The 16,451-nt window shown below is 56.4% G+C and overlaps 2 protein-coding genes across 11 annotated transcripts in view; one reads left to right on the top strand and one right to left on the bottom strand.

The window, feature by feature from the left end:
- The window catches only part of PI4KB (phosphatidylinositol 4-kinase beta), a 29,550-nt gene extending 22,856 nt beyond the window's left edge, over window positions 1-6,694 (top strand). For 4 of the 6 annotated variants that reach the window (XM_036849703.1, XM_036849706.1, XM_036849711.1 and 1 more), the window contains 3 exons: window positions 4,237-4,369; window positions 4,614-4,734; window positions 5,800-6,692. In XM_036849703.1, the coding sequence (XP_036705598.1) occupies window positions 4,237-4,369; window positions 4,614-4,734; window positions 5,800-5,981 (436 nt within the window). In that variant the 3' untranslated portion in view covers window positions 5,982-6,692. Of the gene's footprint in view, window positions 1-4,236; window positions 4,370-4,594; window positions 4,735-5,799 lie in introns of all 6 variants that reach the window. The other 2 variants (XM_036849713.1, XM_036849717.1) reach the window with 2 other exon arrangements.
- A 234-nt stretch (window positions 6,695-6,928) lies between these two features.
- ZNF687 (zinc finger protein 687) lies at window positions 6,929-16,120 on the bottom strand. 5 transcript variants are annotated; one of them, XM_036849679.1, is made up of 9 exons: window positions 15,938-16,119; window positions 10,435-12,560; window positions 10,107-10,285; window positions 9,509-9,685; window positions 9,253-9,415; window positions 8,775-9,107; window positions 8,535-8,647; window positions 8,199-8,340; window positions 6,929-8,054 (listed from the first exon to the last, which is right to left on the bottom strand). In XM_036849679.1, the coding sequence occupies exons 2-9, from the start codon at window positions 12,541-12,543 to the stop codon at window positions 7,557-7,559; spliced, it is 3,714 nt and encodes a 1,237-aa protein (XP_036705574.1). In that variant the 5' UTR covers window positions 12,544-12,560; window positions 15,938-16,119; the 3' UTR covers window positions 6,929-7,556. The 5 variants fall into 5 exon arrangements, with proteins under 5 accessions (XP_036705574.1, XP_036705567.1, XP_036705581.1 ...); XM_036849672.1 differs by having other exon boundaries at window positions 15,953-16,118; XM_036849686.1 differs by lacking the exon at window positions 15,938-16,119 and adding an exon at window positions 15,747-15,851.
- Window positions 16,121-16,451: the final 331 nt, after the last annotated feature.

Here is a 16,451-nt window from a genome sequence, read left to right as displayed (position 1 = left end):
AGTGGTTGTGGCTCACGGGCCCAGTTGCTCCTCAGCATGTGGGATCTTCCCAGACCAGGGCTCGAACCCGTGTCCCCTGCATTGGCAGGCAGATTCTCAACCACTGTGCCACCAGGGAAGCCCGAGGCTCTGCTTTTTAAGACTGTCTCCAGATAGTGACTCAGGGTCAATACCTAGAATGCTCCTGTGAGTTGTGCCTCTCCGAGGGCATAGGGCAGCTGTCCTGGGAAGGCACTAATTCAGTGGCCTGTGCTTCCAGTGATATGGCAGCACATTAAGATCAGCTAAACAGAGCCGCTTATCAGAAATCTAGCATCTATTAAGTGCCCATGATGGCCTAACATTCTTTTTTTTTTTTTTAATTGAAGTATAGTTGATTTGCAATATTGTGTTAGTTTCAGGTGTATAGCAAAGTGATTCAGGTATACACACACACACACACACACACACACATACACATATATTCTTTTTCAGATTCTTTTCCATTATAGGTTTATAAAAGATATTGACTACACTTCCTGGTGCTATACAGTAAATCCTTGCTGTTTATTTTATTTTATTTTTTTTTAAATTTATTTATTTATTTTATTATTTGGCTGCATTGGGTCCTCACTGCTGCGCGCGGGCTTTCTTTTAGTTGCAGCGAGCAGGGGCTACTCTTCACTGCGGTGTGTGGGCTTCTCATTGCGGTGGTTTCTCTTGTTGCGGAGCACAGGCTCTAGGTGCGTGGGCTTCAGTAGTTGTGGCACGCGGGCTCAGTAGTTGTGGCACGCAGGCTCTAGAGCGCAGGCTCAGTAGTTGGGGCAAACAGGCTTAGTTGCTTCCACGGCATGTGGGATCTTCCCAGACCAGGGCTCGAACATGTATCCCCTGCATTGGCAGGCGGATTCTTAACCACTGCACCACCAGGGAAGCCCCTGTTTATTTTATGTATGGTAGTGTGTATCTGTTAATCCCATACTCCTAATTTATCGCCCCCTTCCCCTTTGGTAATCATAAATTTGTTTTCTGTGTCTGTGAGTCTGTTTCTGTTTTGTGATAAGTTCATTTGTATTAGTTTTTTAGATTCCACATAGAAGTGATACCACATAATATTTGTCTTTCTGTCTGACTTACTTCATTTAGTATGATGATCTCTAGGTCCATCCCTGTTGCTGCAAATGGCATTATTTCGTTCTTTTTTGTGGCTGAGTAATATTCCATTGTGTGTGTGTGTGTGTGTGTGTGTGTGTGTATACATACACACATACACACCACATCTTATTTATCCATTGATCTGTTGATGGACATTTAGGTTGCTTCCTTGCCTTGGCTATTGTAAATAATGCTGCAGTGAACATTGAGGTGCATGTGTCTTTTTTTTTTTCCTTTTAATTAATTAATTAATTTATTTTCGGCTGCATTGGGCCTTCGTTGCTGAGCGTGGGCTTTCTCTAGTTGCTGCGAGCGGGGGCTACTCTTCGTTGCAGTGCGTGGGCTTCTCATTGCAGTGGCTTCTCTTATTGTGGAGCACGGCGTCTAGGCATGTGAGCTTCAGTAGTTGTGGCTCACCAGCTCTAGAGCTCAGGCTCAGTAGTTGTGGCGCATGGGCTTAGTTGCTCCGCGGCATGTGGGATCTTCCCGGACCAGGGCTTGAACCCATGTCCCCTGCATTGGCAGGCAGATTCTTAACCACTGCACCACCAGGGAAGTCCAGTGCATGTATCTTTTCTTTTTTTTTTTTTTTATAATTTTTATTTTTATTTTTATTTATTTATGGCTGTGTTGGGTCTTCGTTTCTGTGCGAGGGCTTTCTCTAGTTGTGGCAAGTGGGGGCCACTCTTCATCGTGGTGCGCGGGCCTCTCACTATCGCGGCCTCTCTTGTTGCAGAGCACAGGCTACAGACGCGCAGGCTCAGTAATTGCGGCTCACGGGCCCAGTTGCTCCGCGGCATGTGGGATCTTCCCAGACCAGGGCACGAACCCGTGTCCCCAGCATTGGCAGGCAGAATTAGAGTTTTTGTCTTTTCCGGATACAGCCCAGGAGGGGGATTGCTGAATCATATGATAACTCTAATTTTAGGGGTTTTTTTTTATAGTTTTATTTTATTTTATTTTATTTTTTATTTACTTATTTTTGGCTGTGTTGGGTCTTCTTTGCTGCACACGGGCTTTCTCTAGTTGTGGTGAGTGGGGGCTACTCTTTGCTGCAGTGCACGTGCTTCTCATTGTGGTGGCTTCTCTTTGATGTGGAACACGGGCTCTGGGGTGTGCGGACTTCAGTAATTGTGGCACACAGGCTCAGTAGTTGTGGCATGCAGGGTCAGTAGTTGTGGCACATGGGCTTAGTTGCTCCAGGGCATGTGGGATCTTCCTGGACCAGGGATTGAACCCGTGTCCCCTGCTTTGGCAGGCGGATTCTTAACCACTGTGCCACCAGGGAAGTCCTAATTTTAGTTTTTTAAGGAACCTCCGTACTGTTTTCCATAGTGGCTCCACCAATTTACATTCCCTTTTCTCCACACCCTCTCCAGCATTTATTATTTGTAGACTTTTTAATGATGGCCATTCTGACTGGTATGAGGTGTTACCTTATTTTGGTTTTGATTTGCATTTCTCTAATAATTAGCAATGTTGAGCATCTTTTCACGGGCCTGTTTGGCCTGACATTCTTATACTGAAACCAGATGAAAATGCTGTCAGACAGGTGTTTCCTCAGGAGGGAAATAAGTAAGGGTCAGGGAACTTTCAGAACCTGTGCTCCTTCCACCCTGCCAGCCTTACAGATAAAGCCAGCAGAGGCTTTGCATTTGAGGACTGAGGGAAATGTCATTATTTATAAGGAATCTGGTTGCAAGCTTTAGACTGTCCCTAAAGAGTCAGCATTTGGAACCCAGGGCCCAGAGAGTCTGGAGCCTGAACCCCTGGGTTGAGTAAGTGGAGGCAGGGAAGCAGGTGCTAGTCAGGCCTCTGGGCTTTTCCTTAGGAGACTAATATATTTGGAAGATGGGAGTCCATCCTTTAAAAGGGGGAGAGGGGGACAGGCAACTGGTAAACCTTTCATAACTCAAAAAAGAGTAGATGTAGGCAAGTCATGAATGGACTCATCCACTGGAGAGAAGTGGCAGCAGTGAAGGGGGCCCCAAGCTGGAAGCAGTTGAAGGTCTCCTTAACTGCTTCAGAATGAGTCCCCCGTAGCTTTGCGGCTGGAGCTAACTCCAGCACTTAAGGAGAGAGAGAAACTGCCTCTCACTGGCCTGGGACCTTGGCCAAGTAAGTCAGTTTTCCTCTCAGGGCCTCTGTTTCCTCACCTCTCACCTGTAAAATGAGAGGCTGGACTAGGACATCTAGAACTTTCTGGCTTTCAAGATTGTGTGTGTTGCTAAATTTGTCATGCTTTCCCAGAGGGGGAGGACTCGGGTGGGACTGGGTTCTCCCTCTGTCCCCTGTCTTTTGGCCAGTCAGACCAACCCCAGAGAAGGTGGCCTCAGACCGTGAGCTCTTAGCCTAACAAAGCCTCTGTTGACACTGAGGAGGTCTGTTATGGGCCAGGCCTCACATGCTTTGCATGTTAATTGTTCCTCTTTCGACTGGCCATTCATGTGGGAATCACAGAGACCTAGGATTTATCTCCCTTTAACTGTTCTTCCAGCAGCTAGCCTGTAGGAATTGCCTCCTGAGAATTTTTTTACATAAGTGGTTTTACCAGATAGTTAAAACTGACTCCTCGAAGCCCCACACTATTTCACATTTAAACTCCACTCAGCCTGGGATCTCTGCTCCCTTCCGGTGGGGTGGGGCTTCTGATATGCAATGGGCCGATAGGAATTACAAACAGAACACAGGTAATTAAGTTGTGACTGGAGGCCTCCCCCTAAGCCAAGGGCTTGGCCTCTGTAACAGCTGGTTGGAGCGCAGAGGCCTTCTTTCCTAGCTTCCCAGTTCTCTGCTAGATTGGGATTGGCTTGGGTGCTTAGAATCACAATTACTGGGAAATTTGGATAATCTTAACCTATTTTATTAAGCTCTTAATGATAGCAAATGAGATCCCACAGGCTTTGTTAGCAGTTTACTTTTCTGATTTCCTTTCTTCTCATTGCTAGCTTTGGGTTCTAGGAGGTTGGACCCAGAGTTATAGGCAGCAGGAAATGTGGCAGGGCCCTCGCCTGGTGTCACGTGGCCAGTGTGTTGCAGCTTGAAGCTCCCACCTCAGTGGGACTTACTACTGCCTCTTCCTCTCCTCTGCCCCCTCCTCAGACACAATGGGAATATCCTGTTGGACGCAGAAGGCCACATCATCCACATCGACTTTGGCTTCATCCTGTCCAGCTCACCCCGAAACCTGGGCTTTGAGACATCAGCCTTTAAGCTGACCACAGAGTTTGTAGACGTGAGTCAGGAAGGAGAGTTGCCTCACTGTGTTCTTTCTGTCGTGGGATGGGGAGCTGATGGGCTCCCCCCAAATGGGGACAAACAGAACAGATATGGCAATAAGTCAGGGTGAGGTTGGATGTCCTGGGAGGCTTCCTGCCTGATAAGAGTTGGGGAAGTAACGGAGTTTGGCACGTTTGCCCAAGGGAGGAAGTTCTGACACTGAGCCCCTTTGCGCACACAGCTCTCTCCTCTCCTCCCAGGTGATGGGCGGCCTGGATGGCGACATGTTCAACTACTACAAGATGCTGATGCTGCAGGGGCTGATTGCTGCCCGGAAACACATGGATAAGGTGGTGCAGATCGTGGAGATCATGCAGCAAGGTGGGGCTGGGGAGAAGCCAGGCGTTCGGATAGGGCGGTACCCATAGTGCCCCGGGATTCCCACTTACATTGGGGCCCTGGGGCATGGAACCTCCAGAAAGTTGATTACACCTCAAGACTGGGGGTGGGGCCTCCCAGAGGGTTTCCAGCTCTGATCCGGTGCCCTGTTTCTCCTTCGGCACATTCCTCCTGATTCCTGACAGAGCTAGTCCTGGGGGTGGGAGGGCGAGGCAGCAGAAACTACGTCCTAGGCGCACTCGGGAAGAACAGTCCCAGCTCCAGCCTCCTGGTCCCTTCTCATCTCCCCGCCCCTTGTTTAACTTCCATCGCTCAGCTCTTCACCAGCTCAGGTGTTTTCAGTCATTGGCCTTTGACCTCTGATTGCCCTCTCCTCAGACCCCTTCCCTGTCCCGATACTCACCCCTTCTGCTCTGAGCCGAGATGGGTTCCTCTCTCATCTTTATCTACTTTCACTGCTGTTTCCTCACGGCCTTGCCATCTACAGTCTTTTGTCCAGGATCCCTGGGCCCTCGTCCCCATTTCCTCAAGGCTGTGGTGTCCACCCGGTCTGAGCTGCCAGTCTCCTCCTCCCCATCCCTGCCCCCACCCCACAGGTTGTCGCCGTTGCTCAGGAGCATCCCCGTCTGGCCCCGTGATGACGGTGGCCCAGGTCATCTGTGAGTGTCAGACGTAGCGTAGGCAGAGGCCTGCAACCAGATAAGTGCCCAGTTCAGGGCCCATTCCCTAGACTCTTCCCAGCCTTCCCTCTGGGTCCTAAGGCTGCTCCTTCCGCCCTTACTGGGGGAGATGTGTTGGCCCTCTGCCCTCGTGCCCTCACCTAGAGGGGCTTAGGATTGTGGGATAAAGAAGGGCTCAAGAAGGGCCTCCTAACAATTCTCCCTTCTCTGCCCAAGCAGAACCGCATCCACACTTGTCAGGGATCTCTCTGAGGTGGGAGGGAAGGGGCACCTTAGATACCCCGGCTCTGCACTGGCTATGGCGGCTGTTACCACTGCCGCTCCCTCCTTTCCATCCGTGACCCTGTTCCCTTGCTGCCGCCCCCAGGTTCTCAGCTTCCTTGCTTCCATGGCTCCAGTACCATCCGCAACCTCAAGGAGAGATTCCACATGAGCATGACTGAGGAGCAGCTCCAGCTGCTGGTGGAGCAGATGGTGGACGGCAGCATGCGGTCTATCACCACCAAACTCTACGATGGCTTCCAGTACCTCACCAACGGCATCATGTGACATCCTCCTTCTCAGGCCCCGGAGCAGTGGGGGATTCAGGGGACCCTCCCTGGGAAGGCCCTTGTCAGAGAAACCCTAAACCAGGAAGCCCTACCCACCCAGCCATCCACCAAGGGAAATGGAAGGCAAGAAATACAGAGGATCATGTGGTAACTGTAGAGCTTGCCAGGGGGGTTGGGAGAACCAGCCGTGGGGTCCAGACTTGCTGGGGCTTCCCTGCTGCACCCCGCCAGCTGTGTCAGTATTACCACCTGACAGACTCCAGGGCTCACTGCCCTCCAGAGAACAGAAGTGATAAATGTGAGGGACACTGGGGCCTTTCTTCTCCTCACTAGGGTTTGAGAGGTTTTTTCCGCAGGCCATCCTCTTAATGTGTCCTGGGTCCCAGGAAGGAGAAAAGAGTAGGTTCTTGGTACTAAGGACTTGATCCTGTGGTTGGCCTTCGGCCATGCTGCTGCCCAACTCTGTCACCTCCCAGGGACTGACCCCTAGCCCGAGTTCCCCTTGGTAGGTGGGCTTTGGCATAGGGTCCTGCACTTGCTGAGGTTCCCCATCCCAGGAGTGAGGAAGGGAATGATCACAGCCCCTCCAGTCTGAGGCTATTGGCCTAGCCATGGGGAATTCCTTGCCCTTATCCCTTCCCCACACCCAGGGAAATAGCTCTGTTTTTTATTTTTAATTTTTGTTTGAAATAAAGTCCTTAGTTAGCCATCTGTGTCATTTCTGAGTTGTATTTTTTTTTCAGGGGTAGGGAGTGAACAGATGCCTCAGTGTCCAGGATACAAACGGCACCACACAGAACGAGGTGGTGGAAGATAGATTGCTTTTTCCCTGCCTGTCTCGGTCAATACCACCTCTTCCCTGAAGAAGGGCCTTCCCAGCTTTGTCACTCACCCCCTCCCAGACACGTCCACATTGTCTAAGTCACATAAAAAGAGGAGCTTGAATGGGGATTAAACCACGAGCAGTTTTAATGGTCTGGTTTTCTCCTTCCCATTTCCCCCAGTTTGTTAGTATTATTATTACTACAAGAATAAAGGATTCCTGAGAGCCTGTCCCCTCCTCTCCCTGGGACCCCCTTGACAGGACTCATCTCCACCAACCCCCCTCCCCCCCCCCCGATTTCTGGGGGAAAAAAAAAAAGATAAGTGAAAGGCACTGCAGGGGTGGAGGGCTTGAGTGCCAGGGAGTCTGAGGGGGGGGGCACTAGGGCAAGGCCAGGGCTGCCATCTGTGCCCACAGGGGTTGAGGAGAGTGCCCCTGACCACCCCAGCATTGGGCCTTCCCGTCCTCCCACACCCCCCGTCCCACATGGGGGGCTGCAGCAAGAAAATAATTAGTGTTGGGCTCAGAAAAAAGGAATGGAGGACCCACTCTACTAGGACCCAAGGGCCAAACCCAAGGCAGGGACCTCAAATAACTACCATTCTCAAAAGCTTGTCCTTGGGGGCTAGCGGGAGAGGAGTTGAACAAAACATGAATTCTAATGGAACTCCCCAGCCCAGGGACCAGGTGGCAGCAGTGACCCAGGCTCCCAAGGAAGAGGGAAGGGGCTAGTGAGTCCAGGCCTGGGCCCTAGTTGTCCCCACTGCCCCCTTGCCGAGCCCTGATGAACGCCATGCCATGTGTGCGGAAATGGGTCTTGAGGTTGAGAGGGCTGTCGCAGCTCTTGCCACAGACCTTACATGTCAGTGGGCCTCCAGAAGCTGGCAAGGGTGAATCTCCCCCCTCTGGGTCAGACCTGGAAGGAGGGGGGGCTTCTTCCTCCCCATCCCCCAGGCCCAGGGCACTGGCACTCCCCACACCCCGTTTCTTCTTGTGGCTGATGAAACGGTGCCGGCTCAGGGAGCCAGGGGAGGCGAAGCACAAGCCGCAGTCGAGGCACTGCTGGGCGCCGCCATCCACCCTCAACCCCACCATGAGGCTCTGCTCCGCTGAGCTGCTGCTCCGGTAGCGCAGGGGGCCGTGGCCTCCCGCCGCGGGGCCGCCCCTGGGGGACTTGGCTGGAGGTGTCGTGCTGTCAGGCTCCTCACTGCAAGAGTCAGAGGACTGGCGGCGTTTCCGTCCCGGCCCCTGGAGAAGAGAGTGAAGAAACTGGGCCTCCCCGTCAGCCCCCACCGTCCCTGGCACCCCTGCCCAGCTTCCTGAGGCCTTGGCTATAACCGCGCAGGCTCCCGCTCCCACAGCCCTCACGCAGCAGCGTGGGCCTCCGCCTACCTGGGCTCTGGCACCAGGGCCCCGAGCCAGGGCGCTCCCCCGGCCAGGGGACTGGGCCCCGAGCGGCAGGCCGTGCCGGACCTGGACGTGTTTCTCCAGGATCAGGCGGCTGCTGAAGGTGCGTTTTCCCTCTGTGCAATACCTAAAGGGGAGAGCGGGCGGGGTGGGCTCCAGCGGCACAGCCCAAAGACCAAGGCTCGTGGCTTGAGCAGAGGGAGGCCTCAACCGTCAGTCCACTCAGACCTAAGAGGCAGGTGGGAAGGTATTTTGGGGAACCAGGGTTGGGGGCACCCTGCCGGACAGAAAAGAGAAAGGGGGTGAGGGGGTAAGGGTTACCTGCATGGGTAAACTCGCTTGATACCCTCGTGATTGACCCTGACGTGGCGCCTCAGGCTGGGGGCGGAGCAGAAGGAGCGCTCACACAGGCGACAGGGAAACTTCTTCACTGACTAGGAGAGCAGGGGTTGGGGGGTCTCAGAGCCAGGCTCCACGCAGGACCCCATCCCCACTGCCACACAGGTCAATCCCAATGCTGCCCCTCCAGCCCATCCTGCTCCCCGGGGGCACCCCACTCACCTTGCCATGCTCCTTCTTCATGTGGCCCACATACTCGTCACGCTCAGGGAACCAGGAGTGACAAAGGCCACAGGTCCAGCCTCCAGGGCCCCCACCCCCGCCCTTGACGCCTTTGCTCCCCAGTTCTCGCCGGGGCCGTTTGGTTGGGCGAGGGGGCTCAGGGGAGCTGGGCAGTTCTTCCTCTTCTGAGGATGAAGAAGATTCCTCAGTAGGGGCAGCTGCTCCTCCCCGAGACACAGCCAGCTCCTCAGGCTCAGTCTTGGGGGTCAGAAGGGCACCCCCGGCCCCTTTCCCAGGAGTCTCCTCCCCCGAGCGCCCAGACTGATGGGTGTTCTGTGAGAGGGAGACAAGGGGGGATGGCTGGTGTAGGGGAGGGCCTGGCTTTGCCAGAGTCCCGGCTTCTCCCCTGCTCCCACTTCCGGAGGGGTCCCCGGTCAACACAGCGGAGCACCCTGCCCCCGTCCCTCGACTCCTGTACCTTGAGATGTTCCAGCATGGTCCTTTTTTGGGCAAAAAGCAGAGGACAAGATGGGCACTTAAAGACGCTGACACGCTGGGGCAGCAAGTGCTGGTCGAAGTGCGAGGAGAGGAGGGGCTTGTGAGTGAAGACTGTGTCACACATGGCGCACTTGTAGATCATCCTGGGCGGGTGGAGAAGACAGTGCAGACATCCTGCCCCATCGAGGCCCAGCCCCCCCACCCGCCCCTCCTCACGCTCCCTCCCCAGGTCTCACTTGGCCTGCTGCGTGTGGAAGCTGGGATGCTGGGTGTAGAGGTGGGCGTGGGCGCTGGGTGCAGACTTGAAGGCCATGGGGCAGATGGGGCACTTGTGGAAAACCTCGCAGTGTGACGTCTGGATGTGGGACTTGATGGAGTTCACACCCCCAAACACCACTGCACAGCTGGGGCACCTTGGGGAGTAAGCAGGAGGCGCCGTGGTGAGCTGGGGGCATCTCCACGGCCACCTCCAGCCCCACACTCCTTCTCGGGGACTGGGTGGACCCTAAGAAGCTCATCAGCGGTGGAACACGAGCCAGTGGAGGAAGGAGGGAGCTGCAGTACCCAGTTCCCCAAGGGAGGCCTGCGGAGGCAGAGAGGCAGAGCTGATGCTCCGGAGGGGGCCCCGCTTGCTCCCTCTGCGTGGGGAACGAAGGGAAGGCAGAGAGCGCTCTGGCTGCATTTGCTAACACACCGGGGCTGAGTGATTCAACAGGAGAGACGGGGCTCACCACCGTGAGAGGCCATCTGAAAGGCTGGTCCCAGGAGCCATGAGACCACCAAGTACAGGAGGAAAAGTGTTGAGAGACTATGGGGAGGAGAGGTGAGAGGCACCTGTATCCTACGCGGCGAGAGAAATGCAGACAGGCCTCCCGGAGGTGGGTCTGAAAATTGGCTTGCAGAAAGTTGCCCCCACACTCCGGGCAGACGTGGGGAGGCCGGTTCTTATGCATGCGCTGGTGGGCGCTGAAGCTGCAGCGATTGGGGAGCATCATGGGGCAGGTTGGGCACACCTGTCGAGGGGGTTGAAACCAGGTGAGTCTGTGAGGATTGGCCTGTCCCCCACTCCTTCTCCTAACCAAGTCCCCACACCTTCCTAGATCCTGTCCTCGTGGCATCTGGCTGTCCCCGTCCCAGGGAGGGGCTGGGAAAAGTAACTCACATTGCTGGTGGCGCCAGGGGCGGGGGGCCCGAGCTGCTGGAAGTGGGTAGCCATGCCGGCCTTGTCCCGGCACTGCTCCTTGCACTCCAGGCAGCGGAAGCAGGTGTAAGCAGAGGTGGCCGGGGCGGCAGGCGGCTCAGCTGAGAGTGGCAGCACAGGGGCCTCAGCGGCAACTGCAGTAACGGCGGAGGAGGTGACGGCCCCGTCACCCTTGCCCAAGGCAGGCAAGGCTGGAGGTCCGAGGGCAGGTGGGACAGCCAGCAGGGGCGTGATGTCCGGCTGCCCCACCATCTGGTCCAGGGCCACCGGCCTCATGACCAGGTGCGAGCACTGCATGACGAGCCCCTTGTCCTTGTGCTCACGGGCGTGCAGCAGCAGGCTGCACTTGTTGAAGAAGACTAGGCGGCGGGCGCAGTGGTTGCAGGTGACCTCGATGCGCATGCTCCGGCGGTCATAGTGTCGCGCCAGGCTCTTCTCCAACGAGAAGGCGTCCCCACACTCGAGGCAGCGGTAGCCCGTGGGCGGCAGGGCCAGCCCGGCCTCAGCCGGTGGACTCAGGTTTGGCCGGTAGGCAGGCAGCAAGTTCTTGCTGTTGAGGATCTTGTTGAAGGCCTCCACCAGGCTGGACTGGGTCCGTGAGATCACGGTGCCACCCCCTGCCCCCGGCCCAGTGGCCGGCTTAGAGGGCTGCACCATCACCACCGAGGCACCGTTCACCTTCTGCCCCCCAGCCCCCAGCCCTGCCCTCCCCTCAGCCTTGGGCAGCGCTTGGGGCACTAGACCCAGCACATTCTTAGCCATCGTCTTAGGGCTGGGGGCAGTGCCTCCAGGCAGAACCACGGCTTTGCGGGCCACACTGGCTGCCATCAGCATGGCAGTGCTTGCGTTCTGGATGGTGGCCACGGGCAGCACGGTGCCCTTTAGCCTCGTGCCATCACCCAGCTGGACACTCACCACCTTTGGACCCTCAGGGGTCGGGGTTGCGGGGGACAGCTTCAGGAGGCTAGCCTCTGCCAGGAAGCCCCCTTCAGGCAAGGGGGCAGGGGGATCAGGGTCTGAGGGGACCCGGGTTACAGTCCTTGTGATATTCCCGCAGGATGTTTTAATGGTCTTAATCCGTACCTTGAGGGGCCTAGAGGAGCTGGAGGAGGCAGGGGAGTCATTGCTGTCCTCATCTGCAGCCTCGGCTCCACTAGAGGGACTCTGGGGACTTCCTGGGGGAGACTTGTCCACTGGTCCCTCGTCCTCTTCTTCCTTTAGGGGCTGACAGCTGGGCACTTTAGGGGAGGCAAGAGGGCTCTGGTGCCCTGGAGACTTCTTGAAGAAGGACACCCCTGCAACCCGGGAAGGGGAGACACTGGCAGGGACGCCCGTGGCCTCAGGGCTAGAGCCTGAGCCTGCGCCTGGTAGGCTCTGGGGATGAAGAGGGCTGCAGCCTTCCTGCTTCAAGGCCCCCAGCAGTGGGGGAGAACCAGGGGCCAGCAGGGCTGGGCCATTCTCCCGGGCCAGCTCAAAGGGAGAGGAGAAAGGAGGTGGGGTCATGGCCCCTTCCCGAGGTGGGGAGGGCGCAGAGGGAGGAAGGGGATCGGGGTGCTCCCCTGGCTCAGGCCCAAAATGAGCAAAGAGGTCCAGGGGAGCTTTGCCTTCCATGGATTTTTCTTTCCAGGTACCCCCACTGGGAGGAGCTGGAGAGTGCGGGGTTCCTGGAAGGGATGGCTCAGGGCCCCCAAAACCATTTTGCATTAGACGAGGTCCCATAGACCCTTCCTTAGTCACTCCCCCAGCCCGGGCCCCTTCCCCTCCTGAACTCCCAGCCAGGGACTCCGACTGCTCAGGACACACAGTGTTCTTGACAATGACGCTGACTGCCGAGACATCTGGCGGTGGCAGGCCATGGTCAGAGGCCTGGGCGGGCAACCCAGGGCCATCCCCGGCAGCCACTGCTGTTGCTTCTCCAGATTCACCTCCTACACTGGGTTCTGGCTTCCCTGAGCCTCCTGGCCCCTCATTTTCTTCTGGCCCAGAGTGGATGGCTTCATTTGCATCAATGTCGGGGATGTCAAAGGCAGCAAGCAGGTCATCAAAATCAGGGGTCTTCATGTCCCCCATGGCAACAGGTCCCAGACCTGAGGAAAACAGGAAAAAGAGGGAGAAACTGAGACCTCTGGAAGCAGGAACACTGGACCTCCTCCCTCAAGATCTCCAAATTCATCTGCTCTCAGAACCCACGCACACTCTGACTTGGGTACACCTCCACCATAGGGCAAATCCTAGAGAGCTGGTGGAGGCACCTGTTTTGCCAAACCCTAAAATTGAAAGGAATGTAGTATGCACATTCCAGGGAGGACACCAAGATACAGAGAAAGCAAAGGAAAAGAGACTTCTCAGAAACACAGATAAAAGAGACTTCCCTGGTGGTCCAGCGGTAAAGAATCCACCTTCCAACGCAGGGGACACGGGTTTGATCCCTGGTCAGGGAACTAAGACCCCACATGCCCTGGGGGCAACTAAGCCCGCGCGCCACAAATACTGAGCTTGTATGCCTCAACTAGAGATCCTGCAGGCCGCAAACTGCAGAGCCCACGTTTTCTGGAACCCGCGCACCACAACTACAGAGCCCACGCGCCCTGGAGCCTGCGTGCCACAACTAGAGAGCAGCCCACGCACCGCAACGAAAGATACTACATGCCTCAACGAAGATCCCGCATGCCGCGACTAAGACCTGACGCAGCCAAAAATAAATAAAATAAAATAAAATAAATACAGATAAGAGATAAGGGAGTAGAGTCGGAGGGAGTTCAGTGAGCATCTTAGTTGAAACCACTTCAACCCCTCCTGTGCCCAGCACAGAATCAATTAATCAATACTACTATTAAGGAGGAGGATGTACATGATGCTCTAGGTTTAAGGGCTCATTCATGGCAGCATGGGATCCATTCATATTCTTCATGGATCTTCTGGGGGTCCAGAGATCTGAAAGGCCATGTGTACAAAGGGGCATGTGACTTAAGACAAGATGTAAGAATTGATTCTAGTTCCAGCCTTATCAATGGCCTGCTGTATAAGCAAGTTACTCCACCGCCTTACTTTTGCTGTCTGAAAGAGGGGACAAGTAATCTATATATCATAGGGTTGTTCTGAGCATGATATGAATCATAAATGTGAGAGCCAGAACCCAGAGTATGATTTATTATTACAGCTAGGACAACAAGGATATGCCAGGCCGAAAAGGAGTTGGGAGGGAATAAGCACTGGAAATCTAGGGTTGGGGTCAGAGACAAGAGCCAGGGGTCATGTAAGCTCAAGTCTGGGCCACTTGGGGTCATTACTGGCACCTGGAGATCTAGCTTGGTTAACAGGGAGAAGTGGGCTCAGGGAAGTTACCCAAGAGACCAAGATGGAAAGAATAAGACACAGGAACAGAGAGAGACGAAAAGAAGAAACGGGAAAACCATAACAGCAGTCTGGTCACAAGGGCCCCAGCCTAGGCCTCTCCTGTCACAAACACCTGCTGCTCGCTCACCTACCTTCCCAAGAGTGCCTGGCCCTCCCCTAGCCAACCCCTCCTCCTTCCCTCCCTCCCTCCTTCTCCATCTTGCTCTCTCAGGGCTAAAACTCCAGGGTATGAGCTTATCCAGCACAGCTGCCACAACGGGGAAAAGCCAGGCCCCTCACCCCTGTCATTTCTGCTCTGAGCTCCTCACCCCAGTTTATCCCCAACTCACACTCCTCATCCTTTTCATTTTCCCTTGGCAACAGTGGCCCAGGAATTCTCACCCAACCCCCATCTGTCCCAGTACAAAAAAAAAAAGTCCCACAAGACTTATGTGGCACTAAACCAACAAGAAGGCCAGCCTAGAGCTTGTGGGGAACCCAGGTGTGTTCCCTACCCATTTCTTCCAAGTGTTTCTATACCTAGGAAGAAGCAACTGAGTAAGTCTCTTTCCCTCCACATTCCCTGCCCACAAGGCAAGCCATTTCCCAGGGCCAATTCTCTCACCTCTTTCCAGCCTTTAGACTGTAACTGGAGATAGTCCCAGCAGGTGGCAGCTGGCATTGCTGGGACCAAGATGGGGGTGGAGGGAGAGGGTACCAACTACAGGAAGAACGAAAGGGGAGTGCTCCTCTCATCCCCCTCTACTTAATTTACAGGATCTGGGTTTAAACAAAGCCCTCCGCCCCTTGCCTCTGCCCAGCTGGATCGCTAGGGCCCTCCCCTGGCCGGCTCCCTCCCGACCCCGAGAGACCAAAGCTACCTTCCGCTCAGGCCCTCAGAAAAGTGGGCTGGTGGAGCACAGATCAGTGGGGACTATGAGCAAACATCTGCAAACTTGCCTCCCCCAAGCAACTCCCCCTTTGGCGTCCAAGTGACTTAGAGGTCATCGGAGAGCCAGGAGCAGACAGTAGATCAAGCAGCGGAGCTCAAGGCCGAAGAGGCTTCCCCGCCCCACGGCTCAGGCCTTTCTGCGGCTGCTGCGCCCTGTCTCTTGGGCTCCAGCCCCCCTCCTTCCCTCTGTTCTTCCCCAAAAGCCAAAGGAAGGGGCTGAACAGGAAGAGGGTGAACTGGCCTGGGTCGGGTGGGGGCTCCGCGTCCCTTTCCCTGGCCCGGGGCCTGCTGCGCAGAGGAGGGCGAGGGGCCGGCGGCCGGGGGCGATTAGGCTGCCGCCAAGCTGGGCAGCGGCCGGAATTAAGTCCCTGCCATCTGCCGATGACCGGCGCGGGGAGCATGTCCAGGGTTGCGGAAAGGGGGCGGGGTGTACATGGGAGAAGCCAGAGGGGAAACTGAGGCGCGCCGCGCTTTTCTAGCTCTCACCAGCGTGCTAAGGGAAGAACGGGCCTTGGCCAGGCCAGGCCCTCGGGGAGCTGCCGCGCAGCACCTCCCGGCCCAAAACTACACCGGAGCAGGGTAGGCGTGGAAAGAGAGAAGTGGGGAGGGGACAGTTTTTGCCAGACTCGCAGCTCTCCAGCCGGGGTCCGTCCCAACTCCGACCTCCTCCCCTCCCTCCCTGCGCAGCGCAGCCTCCTCCCCTCGAGGGCTCCCGAGGCTCTCTCGAGACTGGGGAGGAATCGGAAAGCACGCCGCGGCCTGGGGCACGAGCCTGGGTCCCGTCCGGGCCCGGACGCTGACCCGTGCCCAGTCGGGGTGCAGGCTCCGCTCCGGCCTGGCCCAGTTCCCCCGCCCCCACCCCCGGACACGGACACCATTTTAGGTCGCGACATCCCGCAGCTTCCAGTCCCCGGGCCGCGCTTCGGACGCCTCTCGGGCTGGGGGCGCCAGGAGTTGGAGACCCCGACCCCCCCTCCACGTTTACCCTGCTAGGGGCTGTGCTTTCAACAGGCTAGGAGTTTCGCCCACGGGCCCCAAGGAATGGAGGCGACGTCGGGGCCCCGGTAGAAGCCATCCCGGGGGGCGGCGCGGCGAGGGGGGTAGTTGACCAAGTGGGGGAGGGGCGGGGGTATTTACCCGCCCCCCCAGGGGGCGGGGCCAAAGGCGGGTATTTACCCCAGGCACGCTTACTTGTTCCGCTCCCCGTGCGGGCCGAGACCCGGCGGTCTCTTCCCTGCTCCGGTCGCTGCCGCCGCCGCCGCCGCCGCCGCCCTCCCCACGACCGCCGCTACTTCCTGCTTCTCTCCCGTTCAGCCTCCCCCTCCCTCAGCTCCTTTCGCGTTCCAGGTCTGGGCTGCCCGCTTTCGCACTCGCCATTGGTCAATACCCCCATCGTTCAGTACTGCGCCCCGCCCAGCTCCATACTGGGTTGGTCTTAAGTACTGCCGCTCGGAAACAGCTCCGCACAGGCTTCCCAGCCTCATTGGGCAAGAAGCCTAGTCCTTCTGGAGATGCTTCTTCCCATTGGTTGCGCCGGGGCCCACTGCCCCGTCTGTGCATCTCAAAAATGATTGGCCTCCGCCACTGTCGTTTAAAAAGAAGCCAGTCTGATTCCCTGCTTTCCTACCGGAGGCGGTGACTATCCCAGGTGCGTCTCCGCCCCCTCACTCCCTATTGGCCGCGATCCCTG

This window comes from Balaenoptera musculus, chromosome 1 (genome assembly GCF_009873245.2).
Source record: "Balaenoptera musculus isolate JJ_BM4_2016_0621 chromosome 1, mBalMus1.pri.v3, whole genome shotgun sequence".
NCBI lineage: Eukaryota > Metazoa > Chordata > Mammalia > Artiodactyla > Balaenopteridae > Balaenoptera > Balaenoptera musculus.
This window is presented reverse-complemented; position numbering and strand designations above follow the sequence as displayed.